Source organism: Aphelocoma coerulescens, chromosome 5 (assembly GCF_041296385.1).
Source record: "Aphelocoma coerulescens isolate FSJ_1873_10779 chromosome 5, UR_Acoe_1.0, whole genome shotgun sequence".
NCBI lineage: Eukaryota > Metazoa > Chordata > Aves > Passeriformes > Corvidae > Aphelocoma > Aphelocoma coerulescens.
The window spans coordinates 50,477,849-50,492,073 of NC_091019.1; the positions used below are offsets into that span (position 1 = coordinate 50,477,849).

Genomic DNA, 14,225 nt, shown 5'->3' on the forward strand with positions numbered 1-14,225 from the left:
AGCTGGCCAGTTTGAATATGGACAATTCTTTAAGCCACTTAAAAGTTGTGACCGCCTCTGTGATCCACACTTAAGAACAGACAAACTCCCCCCCAAGCTCTCCCTCGTTTCCGGCGCTGGGACAGGTGGCTGCAGGCCCCGTGCGGGGGCCAGCAGGCCCGGCCAGGCCCTGCTTGGGCCAGGCCGGGCCGGGCCACGGCCAGCCTGGAGCCATGGGCCTGTTCCAGCCATGGAAACCCCCCCCCACTGCGGCCGAGATTTCAGCAAAGCGGCACCTCTGTCCGGCAGAGGCCAGGTGACCAACAGCGATAAGCCACATTCCAGCTGCAAGGCCGAGGTGAGATTAACCCTTTTATTGCTGTGAAGAGCTGAAAACCTGAGGGAAGAGAGAGAGAGGAGATGCTTAAAGCTGAAATTCTGTTGTGAAGCTACGATATATCAGAGTATCCCGTTGTAATTTCATGAAGATATGGGGGGTGGAGTGTTCAACTCGTAAGCAATAGGCAGATGCTGCCGCAGCTGTAACTTCATGAGAAGTTTGGAGAGAGAGAGATGAACCAGATGAACCAGATGAGGACTTTTGCTCCAAAGAGGAAAGGAGAAAAACCTCAATTCCTAGAGATGCTCCCAGAGATAGTCTTGAAGATAAGAAAGACCCTTTGCTCCCAGGGAAGGAGAAGGGCCTCTGTTTTTTTTGTTTCTGAATGGCTCAACCTTAAAATTGTACCCCAAAAAACTTCAAGAGTGGACCCTCGAAAGCAGTTGCGGGAAAAGCTGCAAGTCGGGGAAAGAGACTCACATCGTGAGCAGAGAGACTCCTCTTCCGAAATGGACTGAACAATATTTGGAAGGGGGTGGCTGTCTCGGTGTGATACTGTTTTCATAGCACAAGCAAAAAGAGACTTCTCTTTCTAAATGGACTGAACAAGGTTATTATGGAAGTGATAAACAGACTGAACATCTTAAGGGTTGTCTTTACATTGTCAGTGGGAGAAGGGAGGAAGGTGGGGGGAGGAGGAGAGTTCTGAAGGTGGTATAATTTTTTTTTTCTTTTCTTCTTTTAGGTCTGTTAATAAACTTCTTTATATTCTTTCAAGTTTGGTGCCTGCTTTGCATTTCTCCTAATTCTTATCTCACAGAAGATAAACAGTAATGAGTATTTTAGACCAAACCACTACACTAAATTGGTGTTTCCGCCCGGTTACAAACCCAACCCGCGACATTGTCTCAAGCAATTCTCCTATCACTGTTCTCTGAGTATTTGCTCTTCAGTAATGAAAATAGGTCACCTGCCCTAAAACAGTACATTTTGTTTCTAAGTGAAAGAGAAAACAGCTGTCCTGGCAACCTGGCTGCCTTTTGACATAAAAAGTACACTGCAGTATATACACATACCTGTGCACTGAAACCCCCGGAGATTTGCACATTTATTACTAAAACCATATCCAGTCATAGGAAAAAAAGCCTCAGACACAAAATGGGGAATCTCATCAAAAGTATAACAACATGAAAACCATCAAACTGGATGAAACCCACAGCCTGTTTAGTCCAGGGTTTCTACAACCTAATGCCAGAGATGAATTTTTCACAGAAAATGGAAGAGCAACATAACATAGCACAGTAAACTTGTGCTTGCTTCTACAGCCTATGTGGAGTTGAACTATTGGAGACGTTGATTTAAACCTAAAAATCCCACAAGGACTAGTATCCTCTTCCAGATGCACTTGTACTAGCTTTGGACATAGCAATTAAACAAAATTCCACCTTTTGTGGGATTACCACTTAATCATTAGCCTCAACATTCTCCTGCGGTAACCACTAAGTTCCACTTACTAATTCACAGCCTGTCTAAGCATCCCATTCTCATTTAATAAACCAGTAGCAAAAGAAAAAAACACCCAAAAAACCAAGGAGGTTCACAATTCAGAAACAGGACAAATGCCACCAGTAAGGACCATGTGCATACAGACTGCTCTCAGGGACACCTGGAATGGAAAGAGAGCCAACAAGAGTTTCTTGAAATCTATCTAAAAACATGGCCCCTAAATTCTCACTTGTTTTTTGCTGTACCAAAACTGCCTGACAGAACTATGGGATTTCCAAAATAAAGTCAAAACATCTGTGAAAAAATACAGTACAGATAATCAAATATAACCTCCAGAGTTTCATCAGAGCTTTACTGAAACAGGACAAGGGCAAGAGCTGAGCATTTCTGTTTTGCAAAGGGGAAAGGGGAACAACCATTTTATCAAGTCACTGTAGCTCTGGACACACTGAAGATGTACCTCTCCCCTTCCTTTACTCCAGAACAGGTGAACGTGTGAGGAAAACAATCCGTGTTCCCAGCCACAGAGAACTTTGAAGAGAATGGAAATTTCTCTACTAAGGACCCACCAACACCTCCAAAACCAGTTTTTATGTAAGTACTTTATTCTGATGAAACAAGCAGCTTGATTTTCCCAAGTAAAAATTCAAAACCCAAGTGAAAAGAAGTTTTTGTATTAAAAAAGACTCTATGCTTTTTGTTTCAAAAGTTCAGAGAAAGATGTTTTAATACCATTTAAGCCCTTTCTGTTTTTATTCATCTGAACCCTGGAGGGTCCTGTGAAAGGAAACAACTCTAGCAAAACCTGCAAGTTTTATTCCTACAAAAGTCAGTTCCATCAAAATAGGAGGAATATCACTTTTACTTGGCATCACAGAGAGGGCAGTATCACACACTGAAAACTGGATACAATAGGAATCCAGGTGTCATGGTGATAAGAGTTGTAAAAGCCAGAAAAAACATGGTCACAACCATGTGACATACAACCTGCATGTGACAACTCCAGCCTTGAGCTAAGGCTTTCTGACATCAGAAGTTAAGTCATAACTAATGATTACAAAAATCATGATTCAAGCATTCAAATACTAACAAAAGAAATTACGCCAAAACATACTTTCTTCAAACAAATTAATAAACCTGCCTTCTCCAGAAAGAATACTAAAGTATATAGAGATAATACACTACCACCATACAGCACCCTGTATATACACATCCCAGAAAAAGTGGATTGGTCAATAAAGATTCAGAAAGACTAATCCACTAAAACTTGTTTCAAATTTTTCATCTGAACACACACAGATACTGAAGAAATAGGACATCTGTGCTTTATAAAAAATAATTCACAGAAAGACTGACTGATACTTTGAGAAATACTGGGTCTAATACACAGGCAGGGATTATGGATATGCCCAATACAGGTATGAAATGAAACTGCACTTTCTTTTACTCTGTGTATAAGATGATTGGAAATACTATTGGGGCAAGCCTGGCTTAGTACATGGGTGACCCTTATAACCAGGAGATGAGGGAATCAGAGGATTTTGCTCAGAACAAACACCAGCTGGTCTGCGAAGTCCAAAGGTAAGTCTACCTTCCTCTGAAGTTCAAGGTCTTCCCAGCTGACCCAGAGCCCCGGCTGAGCATCCACCATCTAGCTCAGTTTTTTACCTCTGCTGGCTAACACAAGGCCAGATGGGCCACCTCAATCACCTGGACACCACCTTGCTAGCACTCTCCACAGTCATACTGTGAGAAGCAGTGAAATGTGTCCCTCTTATGCTCTGCTTCCCACTAACACCATGCAGAGAAGAAGAAGAAATGGTTCTCACTGGCCATGCTCATCTCCTGGGACATTTCTCCGTGGACAACCAGGACTTTATGGTACATCTGTCACCTTCTGTTACGACCTGGGAAGAAGATGGATCACCTGCAATCAGCTCCTACAGCTCCTGGACTCAAGTAGACTATCCCAAGTCTGCCTGGCCTTTTCCCCTAGCCAAGGCCTTTGAACCTGTGCGCAAAACAGACATTCTCAAAGAAAGTTTACATATGGAACAAACTGGTTACACCAATACTGGGAGTTTTGCATAAACTACAACAGCTGCCTCACATTTTAAACATGTTCTCTATTGCCTAAAACATATTAAAATGCTAGGTGAAATGATGAAAGGTCCACACAGGCTTTTGTTTAAGACAGAGCTGCAATTCTTCAAAAAAGTCAATGCCCCTTACTTTGAGTTTAAAAAAATATTAAATGAACAATAAAGAGTTAAACTGTAGAATGCCTTAAAATCATAACCATTACAAGTAAACCCATCCCTTACCTACTGCTTGAAAGATTCTCAAGTTATCTTAATATTTTTTACTCATAGTTTATCACTGCTAGCATAACATTAGAAACTGTTCTATGAACACCAGTCTTAAAATAGAGCTACAAGTAGCATGACTTTCCCTGTCAATTTTTTTTTATACAAGCACCAAAGGAAAGGAAAGTCCAATAACTAATAGAGAAGTGAAGAAAATCTAAAAGAAAAAGCAAGAGCATGATTAAAACGAAATTTAAAAATTTACCTGGAGTTATGGAAATACAAAAAAACTCTTCTTAATCCAACAGCAGTAAGATGTGACACACTATGATACCATTTGTGGCTTCCCAAGCTTCACAGGTCTGTTTTCAAATGCAGAAGTCAGATGATTTCCACGGCTGTAAAATTACATGACTAACAAACACGATGCTTGTGTCGACCACCATTCATTGCACAAACACTCCCTCCTGAGTCTTAATTTTCAACTACTAGAACTTCAGTGAACTGTTACTGAACACTGCACAGGCTTCCCCATCCACACAGCTGCTGCAGCTGTCACAGTGATGCAATGGCTATTAATGGGATGAAGGTGAGAGATCAGCTCACACTGCCCAGGGACCACAGGCCACGTGTCCCTCGCACCCTCTGCTTTCTGCTACACCACGTAGCTCATGCACTGGGCAACCCTGCCCTACCTGCACCAGCACATGCTCTGGGGACAGCAAGGAAGAGGGATGAGGAGCTGCAGAAGAACAAAGTCTCAGAAGCACAGCACCCACGTGCTTCAAGCTTCTGCAGTCAGCAACTCACAGCTCTATCAGTGAGGGCACTCTAACAATTTTCATACAGAAACACCCAGGGCTACAGAGGGTTTTACAAACAAAGTAACAAAAATTTCAAAACACATCCCTAGACTTTCTTTTTCCCATGAACTGAGTGGAAACATCTACGGTACCATTCCAAGTTATCTTTGGAATAAGGCTATATTTATCCACAGAAAGCGCAGAGGAGGGGAAAAAGAGCCTAAGAAGCCAAGTAACTGGAAAGACGGTTCAACAAATGGAACTATGAAAAATAACACAAAGCAAGAAGCTGGTGTTTGCCTGGCATCTAGAGAAACGTGACAGACTAAGGACCCTGTTTCACAGTATTTTACCAAAAGTCTACACACATGCAAACAGAAAAAGGCTCAATCAAATCTTCATGTATTTGGCCAATGGAAAACTTGACATTTCTTCTAACTTGGGGGTATGAATGAGAAAGAACTGAAAATATTTCAGCTGAGAAGGCTCAGAAGCATTCACTAATTTTGAGAGGAATGAAGATATGATTAGAGGGTTATTTGTATCTCTACCAGCCATTCCTGCGTGAAACTATTGTTAGAGAGATCACATTCAGACTTTCTGCTTTTCTTTTTCTGTCCAGGATCTTTCTTCCTTATACATCCTTCATACCACAAGGTGGAAAAAAAAAAAAAAAAGAAAAAAAAAAAAAGGCAAGCAGAAAAAAAGTGCCTTTTAAAAGGTAAGAAGAGTTGATCTGTTTTGTTTCCTGAAACTGTGTTCAGTGGGATCACAAAACTCTAATGATTAGAGAACTGATAAGAATGTTTTAGAAACCAAGTCCTGGACTGGCAAATCCTCAAATATTTATGCACTTACTAGTGCATTCACTCAAGCAAAAGTTCTCTTTGCTATTCATACCTGACACTGAACTAAACAAGTATTATCTAACTTGCCAGAAAACAGAAATAAAGCAGCATAATCCCAAAGTATAGATGCTCTCCAAATTAAGGCATGTGATAGTGCTTTAAAAGAACTTGTGTTCTCTGTGATCTCACAAACTACAAAACTACAGAAAAAGCAAACCAAAAATTCCCTAAAGACTCCACCTTAACACCACACCAAGAGAAGAAAACTCATTCTGACTCTGCAGAGGAAGTAAAATGGTTAGATCATTCTTGATAAAGCGATTGCAATATGCACAGAAATTAGTATTAGACTGCCCTATGATCAGCTTCATTTCCTATCGAAAGCAGAAACAATAACACAGAATTAAAATCCATGTTTCCAGACTGCCAACCATGTATTTTCTACAATCCTTCTTGCAGTGAGACACCCTGCGGAGTCTTTCAGTGAACGGGAAAAGGTTGTTTCACCAGCTTCCCCAAACAGCCACAGATATTTCTGATCTCGACTTATAAAGTGTACAGATAGGAAGGGTGCTTACAGTTTGTCCAATATGATAACCTACAACTTCAGCGCAGGTTTAGCTTCAATAAACAACATGAAAGGCAGAAGCTGTGACAGTAAAATCAAAACCTGCAAATATTTGAAGGAGTTGTTCCAGCGGTTTCCTCAGCAGCTGATCTGTAACAGCCGCCCTCTCTAGAGAGGATATGAGAACACATGTCCATTTCCTATCCCTGGAACAGCTTCCAAGTTCCCCATCCTGAGGCAGCTGTATCCAACCTGCATCCCGACAGCACGTGGCAGTCCTGACACGACTGCTGGAGGTGCTGCTGCAGCAGTGCACAGCGACCTGGGGGTGTGGGTGCAGCCAGGGCCCTGCACAGGCACTGCCTGGGAGCTCCCACTGCAGGGCTGCACTGCACTTGGGAGGGCCTGTACTGGGGAGATGAAAGCAGAAAGCCACGACTGAGTGGTGACACTGTGTGCTTTCAGTCTTAAAATAGACAAATGCAAATGTAAGCATGCCCAGGCCACCTCTCCTGCCATTTACCACAGGGGTCACAGTGATGGCCACCACTTTCTCAGAGTGATTTGTGAAACTTGGGTTTTCAGGAACAAAGCTTTAGCCACCATGTTTCACAAATCTTTCACTGTGTCTCTATGAATAAATTTCAGAAATTAGACAAGAGTTCATAATTACAAAGTCCCCCTTTTTAATCTCAACCTTGGGATAAAGAATATTTTTATCAAAAAGAGGTATCAAAAGACAAGTCAATGGAGAAGTGAAGGAGCTCATGGCCTTTTTTGGGAATCCAATGGTAGCAAAAGGAAATGTCATAAAGAGACACTAAATTCAGTACAACAGAAGCCACTGCAAATTTTTCAAATCCCAGATTTAGCAACGTTTCATAAAACATGTGGTCACTCACGGACCCGGAGGCTCTCTGTGATCCACTGGCCTACCTCTGTAACCCACACTTCAACAAGGGAAGCAGAATGGAAAACCAGATGACGAAGCCACGCACACTCAAATGAAATACTGTTCTGGGAATTGAATCTACACAAGCAGCAGAGGTGGTTTATTGCTGACTCCTTGCAGGGCCTGTTTCTTCTCCATCACCAAGGCTGCAGCACTGTCTGGGAGCCTGGCAGCACAGCAAGGTGGCTCAGCAGCACCTGCTCCACAACCACCAGCAGATGCCACATACAGCGAATGGAATCTACAACCACCAAAACTGTGCTGCAGGTTAGTTTTTGGTACACAGTCTCCTGTTAGCTTGAGCCCTACAAGGCTCAAATCCTCTCTACAGAGGGCAGCCTGGCTGAACTGCAGTGATGGAGGCCAGAAGATGTATTTTTCTGACAGAAGTGCTATGATGTGCACAGGTGGACTCCATGTCCAAAGCCAAGCACAAATCTAGTTCAGGTCTGTCTGGGGCCTCAATCCCTGCTGAAGCAGAACCAAGCTCACCCAAGGAGCTGTTCCAACAGGAAGGAGCAAACCAACAAGGAACCCAACAAAGCCTTTATGAACAGGCAGTCTGGGGCAGCTCAAGAAAGAAACATCTCTTTAGTTTCTATCTTGGTCATGTCAGCAATTTCAACAGTTACAGGACAGATCTGTCAACATTTGACACTGCTCTAACAAACTACAATTAGCAAAACACACTGAAAAAATGAAAAGCCATGAAATAATCCACACATCTATAAAGCCAATATTCCTGGGTATATAGTCACCCAAATTTTCAAGTATTTTTAATACTCTGTGAAAATAATAATTTCTGTTTTTTTAGATTACATTTCCTGATAGTTTTCAGCAGGAGAAAGAGAAGTACAATTGAGAAATAGCCCCATGTAATATACGCAGAGAAAAATCCATTTCAAGATCTCCTCCAAGCATTACTAGAAGAGAAAATCCCCCCCGCTTTTTTGAGTCAGAAAACTGGAAATAAAAAAAATAGATGAAGTATCAGGGCACTGACTTGTACAGCTACTTAACCAAGTTTGTGTCTATAAATATATTTCAAAGTTGCTATTGCCAAAACAACTGTAAAATTTAAAAAGGAACACATTAGTCTAACACCTATTTTTCCACACCAGGCAGACTTTTTCCTTTGTAATGATGCGCATCAGTGTTAGTTTGCTCCTGAAATTCATCATGACATGCGTCATGACATATGCTTCAATTAGAAGAATCAGATTAAAACCCAACGGGTTTTGTTTGTTATGAGTATTGTTTTTGAAGAATACACATCCAAACTAATTAAAATTAAATAATTCACCTTGTCATATTCTTATCTTCTTACAGCTTACACATAATCTTTGCCCTGAATTGAACCAGCACTTCAGACAACTGCAGTCTGAAGTTCCTTCTTATGTAAAAACACAGCTAGGTTGCCTTTTCCCCCAAAATGTCTTCTATATACATGGAACCCAATGCAGTCCAAATACTGTTGCTTGAGTCATTTTTATCTCAAATGATACTGGTGTAACACTGACTCAGACATCTAAATGTGTGGGTTCACATCATGAAACTCCTTCATAAAAGGTCCACCCCTGTCATGTTTATGCCGGATGCTCTACAGAAGTCATGAAACTAAATTATCTGATGAAATCAACTCTGCTCAGAAAAGGAGAATTTGTGTGTTCAGTGATCATCTTGTCTGGGATATTTTTACTATATATTCCTACACTCTGTGCTCAATTCAACCGTAACTGCTTATGCAGATACTAAACAGAACACGTGATTCATTTGTGCATCTTTATTCTTTTAAAATATCTGATAAAGACAAGGAATAGGTCAATTTTCCCCTGTGGAATCACACCAACTGACCCTTATAAACCTTGTAATTCCCCAATGAATCCCATTCCTAGAGACAGGAATAATATTGGCAAATTACCTAGTTCCAGATATATTTCATTAATATCAAGTGACATAGCTTCTCTTAGTTATGGACTTCCATTACATGAGATAGACAGACAGCAAAACCTCTGCCACCCTAGGATTTTTTCTAAATGTATTGTCTTCACCATAAGAAAAATCTCCCTTCAAATTTGTTACCATGATGATGTATTGCTCTGGAGATCTGACTATGCTGGAGTGGATTTACATTTTCTACCCTTACTGAAGCCTTTGTTCACATGAGAAAGCAATCATTTACATATGGGATTACTGTTTTTTTTCCAAATGCACACGGAATGTTCAACTCATTGAGAATCTATTGGAAATATATTCAGAAAATTACCATGTAACTGCCAATCCAGAATTAATTCAAAAGTCACTGATCGCCTAAACCAGCTTTACGTTGATGCTTCACTAGTCGTTAGCAGCCAAATGAATAAATATTTTAGAATACTATGCAGAGATTAAGTTTTATTTAATAGTGGAAATGCTGAAAGATAGCCAACTAAGAGTAACAGGGAGACCACAATTTCTTCATATAAAACCTGGCCTCCACTTGGTCTTAAATTTGCAAAGCATTTGCTCCTGCAACCACACAAGCTCTTTGTTTTATGATGCAGTCATTACAAGGAAGACTCCAAATCACTTGGCAGCACAAGCAGTGTAGCAGCAGCTTGGACATCCCATGGATTCCAAGGAGAAAAAGTTTCCTTTTCAGTTTTGGGACTTGCTTGTTGGTGTTTTGCTAGACCCCTCCTTCTCCCTTGCTCAGCTACTCTGGGCAGTGGCAAAAGCAGGTAGTGATTCAAACCCCTTTCTTAAATCCCATACTGTCTGGCACCTGCCAGTACACCTCTCTTCTCACGCTCATGAAAACAGGCTATGAGGTTCTGGACACCCACCCCACTGGAAGAGGGCAGCGTAACTTCTGTCCAAGGTCTGTGACTGTGCAGGCATCCTTTGCCACACACAGCAAGGACAGAGCAGCAGCAGGCACAAGGCTGTGCAGGATGAGGACAGGGAAGCAGCAGGCACACGGCTGTGCAGAATGAGGATGGGGAGCAGTGGGCACATGGCTGTGAAGGACACAGGGTTGTTACCCCACTGTGCGCTCCCTGACACCCAAACAGGGTGTCTCTAAGGGCTCATCCCTGCAAGGACTGCCCACAGCAGTGCTGCTGCATTGCTTCCTTCAGCCTAGCCTATAAGAGCTGTCTATGTCGTTGCTCCTGCCAGCAACATAACATCTGTCACCAAATGGCACAGCAGTTCTGGCAAATCCAGCCCACTGAGTCAACAGTCACTTCAGCCACAAAAAAAGGGGAGATCCTCTGGCTTTCAACTGCATGTGTATGCTGGATTTTTTTATTTGTGGGGATTAGAAGGGATCAAAATCCCTCCATTTCTATGTCAGATGTGCATTAAACTTCTACTCAATAGGAGAATTTATCAATAAATCTGTACGAGCATAATTAAAATACTCTTTAAAAGGCAGCAGTAACAATAAAGCAAGGGCCAGGAAACATGCTTTGTTCAAATGCACAAATTACGGTTTTAATCCATTATCTAAATTTTTTATCTGTCCTTCTGCAGAGCACAGTAGTGGGGGGTCCTTCCACAGGTGCGACTAGAGACAGTGTTTCCCCAGCACCCCACGGGACAGCAGGACAGCCGGGCTGCACCGTCACCCCTGGTTTCCAGGGGAATCCAGGGGACCAGGGGAATCCCCGGCCATCGGGGGGATGCCCGCGACACAAGAGCGGGCACCGGGTCCCCACTCCCAGCGCCGTGCCGGGATCACCGTTACCGCGGCAACGGCGCGGCCAAGCCCCGCGGCCCCGTGACGCGGCAGCGCCGGCCCGGCCCGCGCGTTGCCGGGGAGATGCCCCGTCGCCACGGCGACCATCACGCTGCCCTCCCTGGCCGCCGGCCTCAACGCTAACGCGGAAAAATAATAAAAACCACCACAGCCGCCACGAGAGCCGTCAGCGTCACCGCTCCATCCCGGTGCTGCTGTGGGCCCTGCGGTCATCGCACCTTCCCCATCCTGAGGGAGGTGAGCCAGCACGGGCCATGAGCGGCATTCCTGGCCCTTACTAGCTTCGAAGAGAAAGCAGTTCTGCCAATGCTCAGTGCCTCCCTTCCTGCTTTCTGGATGGCAGCCATAGATGATGTCTCTTTGCTAACGCTGGTCATTAGTGAAGGCCAGATGAAAAAATGCCAAACAAATGGAAAGACCCCACTCCATGTCTGGTTTCACTGAAGCATAGGAGAAAATCCAGGCTAACCCTAAGGGCCACCACTGGCACCCATCACCACCAAGGGCTCGTCAAGCCACCTGGGCACCGGCTCACCTGGACATCTCATGGCTGCACAGGCAACACTGGCCCTGCAGCTCTCCCGGGAAAAGAATGAGCCCATCTCCTCTAAGTGAGTGAGGGAACTGTGCCTTCACCAAATAGGATAAGTGGGCAGTTCAGAATTCTCCATCTGCTTATCTGCATTTTAATTTCAGGCGTTCCTCTGCCAAGCAGCTAGGGCAGGAAGCCTGCAAGCTCTGCTGGGGAACTCACTGGTGCCAGCAGGGGCATGGGCAGGTAAAAGGTGTCCTGGACACACCAAACAAGGCCAGGCCAACAGCGGCGCTCCTGGGGTTTCTGCACTAGCACATTCCAAACTGCATTGCTTAATTACATTTCGCATCTCACCCAAGAATCATACACAACACTGCAGGAAAACATTCAGAGTTGTAAAATGCATCTAGTTCTTACCTTTGATATGCCTGAGGAGATGTGGGAGGTGTATTGAACACATGCGAATATGGGTGATAGGGTGTCTTTTTCAAAGCCTGAATAAGATTTTGTCTATATTCTGGGTCTATACACCACAAGGACCCCTTTCCAATACTCTGCAAAGAGAAAAGAATTAAAAAAAAAAATCAAATATTTGATCTGATGGCACAGCCTTATTTATTTAGTAGTTTTTGTCAGGAAAAGCAGTGGGTTTGGGTTTTTTGTCTGACAGAAGTGAACATAATTTGCTTGCCAGAAATTATTGCTCCATTAATAATGTTTTATGACTGTATGACTTAAATCACAATTCTGAGGGGGGAAAAAAGTAAGAATGAATGTTTGGTTGCTCTTTTCCTCCCTCTCTTGTTACTAGTTAATATGATTTAATAATATCTGGCAATTTTCCCATCACCGCATATTGGAAAAATAAGAAGCTACAGTTAACTGTTAAACAGAAACTTCGAAGAAAAGTGTCTTGTTTTTGGAAGTGGTTTTCTTTTCCTTTTGCTGTTATACAAACAGAAACAAGGTTAAAAAGGAGGGGGTTAAACATCCTAGCAACTGTTTTAAAAATAAAAGGACTTAATCCTCCAACCCACATGACATCAATGCCATTATACTACATGAGGAAATTAATCATCTTTTCTCCCCAGAGGGGAAAAAAATACCCAAAACCCCCAAAACAAACCAACCAACCAAAACCAAAAAAAAAAGCCCACAGTATAATCAGAGTATAACCATTTAAGGGTGTTGTGAAATTGTGATCGGCTAAAACAACTGTTACTGTAATTACCCTTTCTGGACACATGAACAACACAGCGGTCAATCTGTAAGGCAAAGATTACACTAAAATTCAGTGTTTATTCTGCAGTTACAAGCAGTGCAATTTCATTGTCTCAATCCCATCAGAGGTCAGGCTGACAATATTTTGGATTGGTTTGTGTGAGTTCTCAAACAAACATGAAAACTTTGCCTCAGCTTCACTATGAAAGCATATGGAATGATAGTTCAGGAGCAGTCTTGCTCTGCTTGAACATCCATAAAAACAAACACCAATCTTAACTGTTGACTGAACTCCAATGGCAGGCTTTCAAGACATGGTAAGATTTTTTGCTAAATGTTGATGTTTTCTAGAACAGGTGAGGGAGGCTGTACTACTGCCTCTAGCTGCTTTTCAACCCAGGACCATCCCTTTTCTCTGCTTCAACTTTTATCAGTGAAACAAAGCTCTCAGTCAACGCACAGATTCACACAGGAATCACATCAGAAGAGGGACATTATTTTTTTAACCATACAGAAGACCAAAACCAGACACTTGTTTCCTTTCAAAAAAATTATTATTTTTGCCCTACCACCTTCTAAGTGCTCCTCTGCCTCATGGACAGCTTTAGGATACACAGTGCAACATGCAAAGTGCTTAGAGAGAGTAAATCTGCACTAAATTCTCCTCCCCAAAAACAAATGAAAAAGGAAAGTCTTCCCCGATGTCACTGGATGGCTGTGTGTGCATCTAGAAAGTGCCCAGTACCACGTGAGACTTGGCTTGAAAGAAAAGGAGAGCAGCCAGCACAACCCACAGGAGCTGTGACAGTCTTCTGTCAGAAAGAAGCATGGCAGCTGGTGGACACGAAGAAGAAACTATTTTCTGCAAGCTGCTCTGGTAGAACAGGAGCATGGAGTCAAGACTCTTCAGGGTGGCTTCCAGGGTTCAAGCCCATCTGTCCTTTTACCTCCCAAAGGCGCCCTACAGGAAGCCACAGAAGAGTCCAAGGGGAGACATACTCCAGCATGTGAACTGAAGCAAGGCCCTGATATGGCCAAAAAGTCCAAGACTCAAGGGGCCAGAGAGAGAGCAAGCAAGACTCTTCAGCTCTCATCTCAGCTGCTACAGCCAACAACTGAAAGATCCAGTGCTGGTGTCAGTTGTGGAAACTGCACCACGTGTCTCAAACCAGTTTGCAAAAAGGAGGTTGTTACACTCAGCCCTCTTAGATATGGGACAATGAGCCAGAGACATGACACGCCAAGTAAGTGATTTTTAGGCAAAGGACAGATTCAAAAATAGAATCCAAACCTCCCAAATTCCACTTCCACGCTCTTATCCAAGACCCAGACTAAGAACATAAAATTTCCTTTTAAGCAAGCAATGAGCAAAACTAGGAACATTTTTCAGGAGAAAACCTTTGCTGGATTCCTTACTTCTTACAG

The 14,225-nt window shown here is 42.9% G+C and overlaps 1 protein-coding gene across 9 annotated transcripts in view; it reads right to left on the reverse strand.

The window, feature by feature from the left end:
* The window catches only part of FOXN3 (forkhead box N3), a 220,598-nt gene that overhangs the window by 103,818 nt on the left and 102,555 nt on the right, over positions 1 to 14,225 (reverse strand). For all 9 annotated transcript variants that reach the window (XM_069018057.1, XM_069018055.1, XM_069018058.1 and 6 more), the window contains one exon: positions 11,997 to 12,133. In XM_069018057.1, coding sequence (XP_068874158.1) covers positions 11,997 to 12,133 — 137 coding nt within the window. The remainder of the gene's footprint in view (positions 1 to 11,996; positions 12,134 to 14,225) is intronic.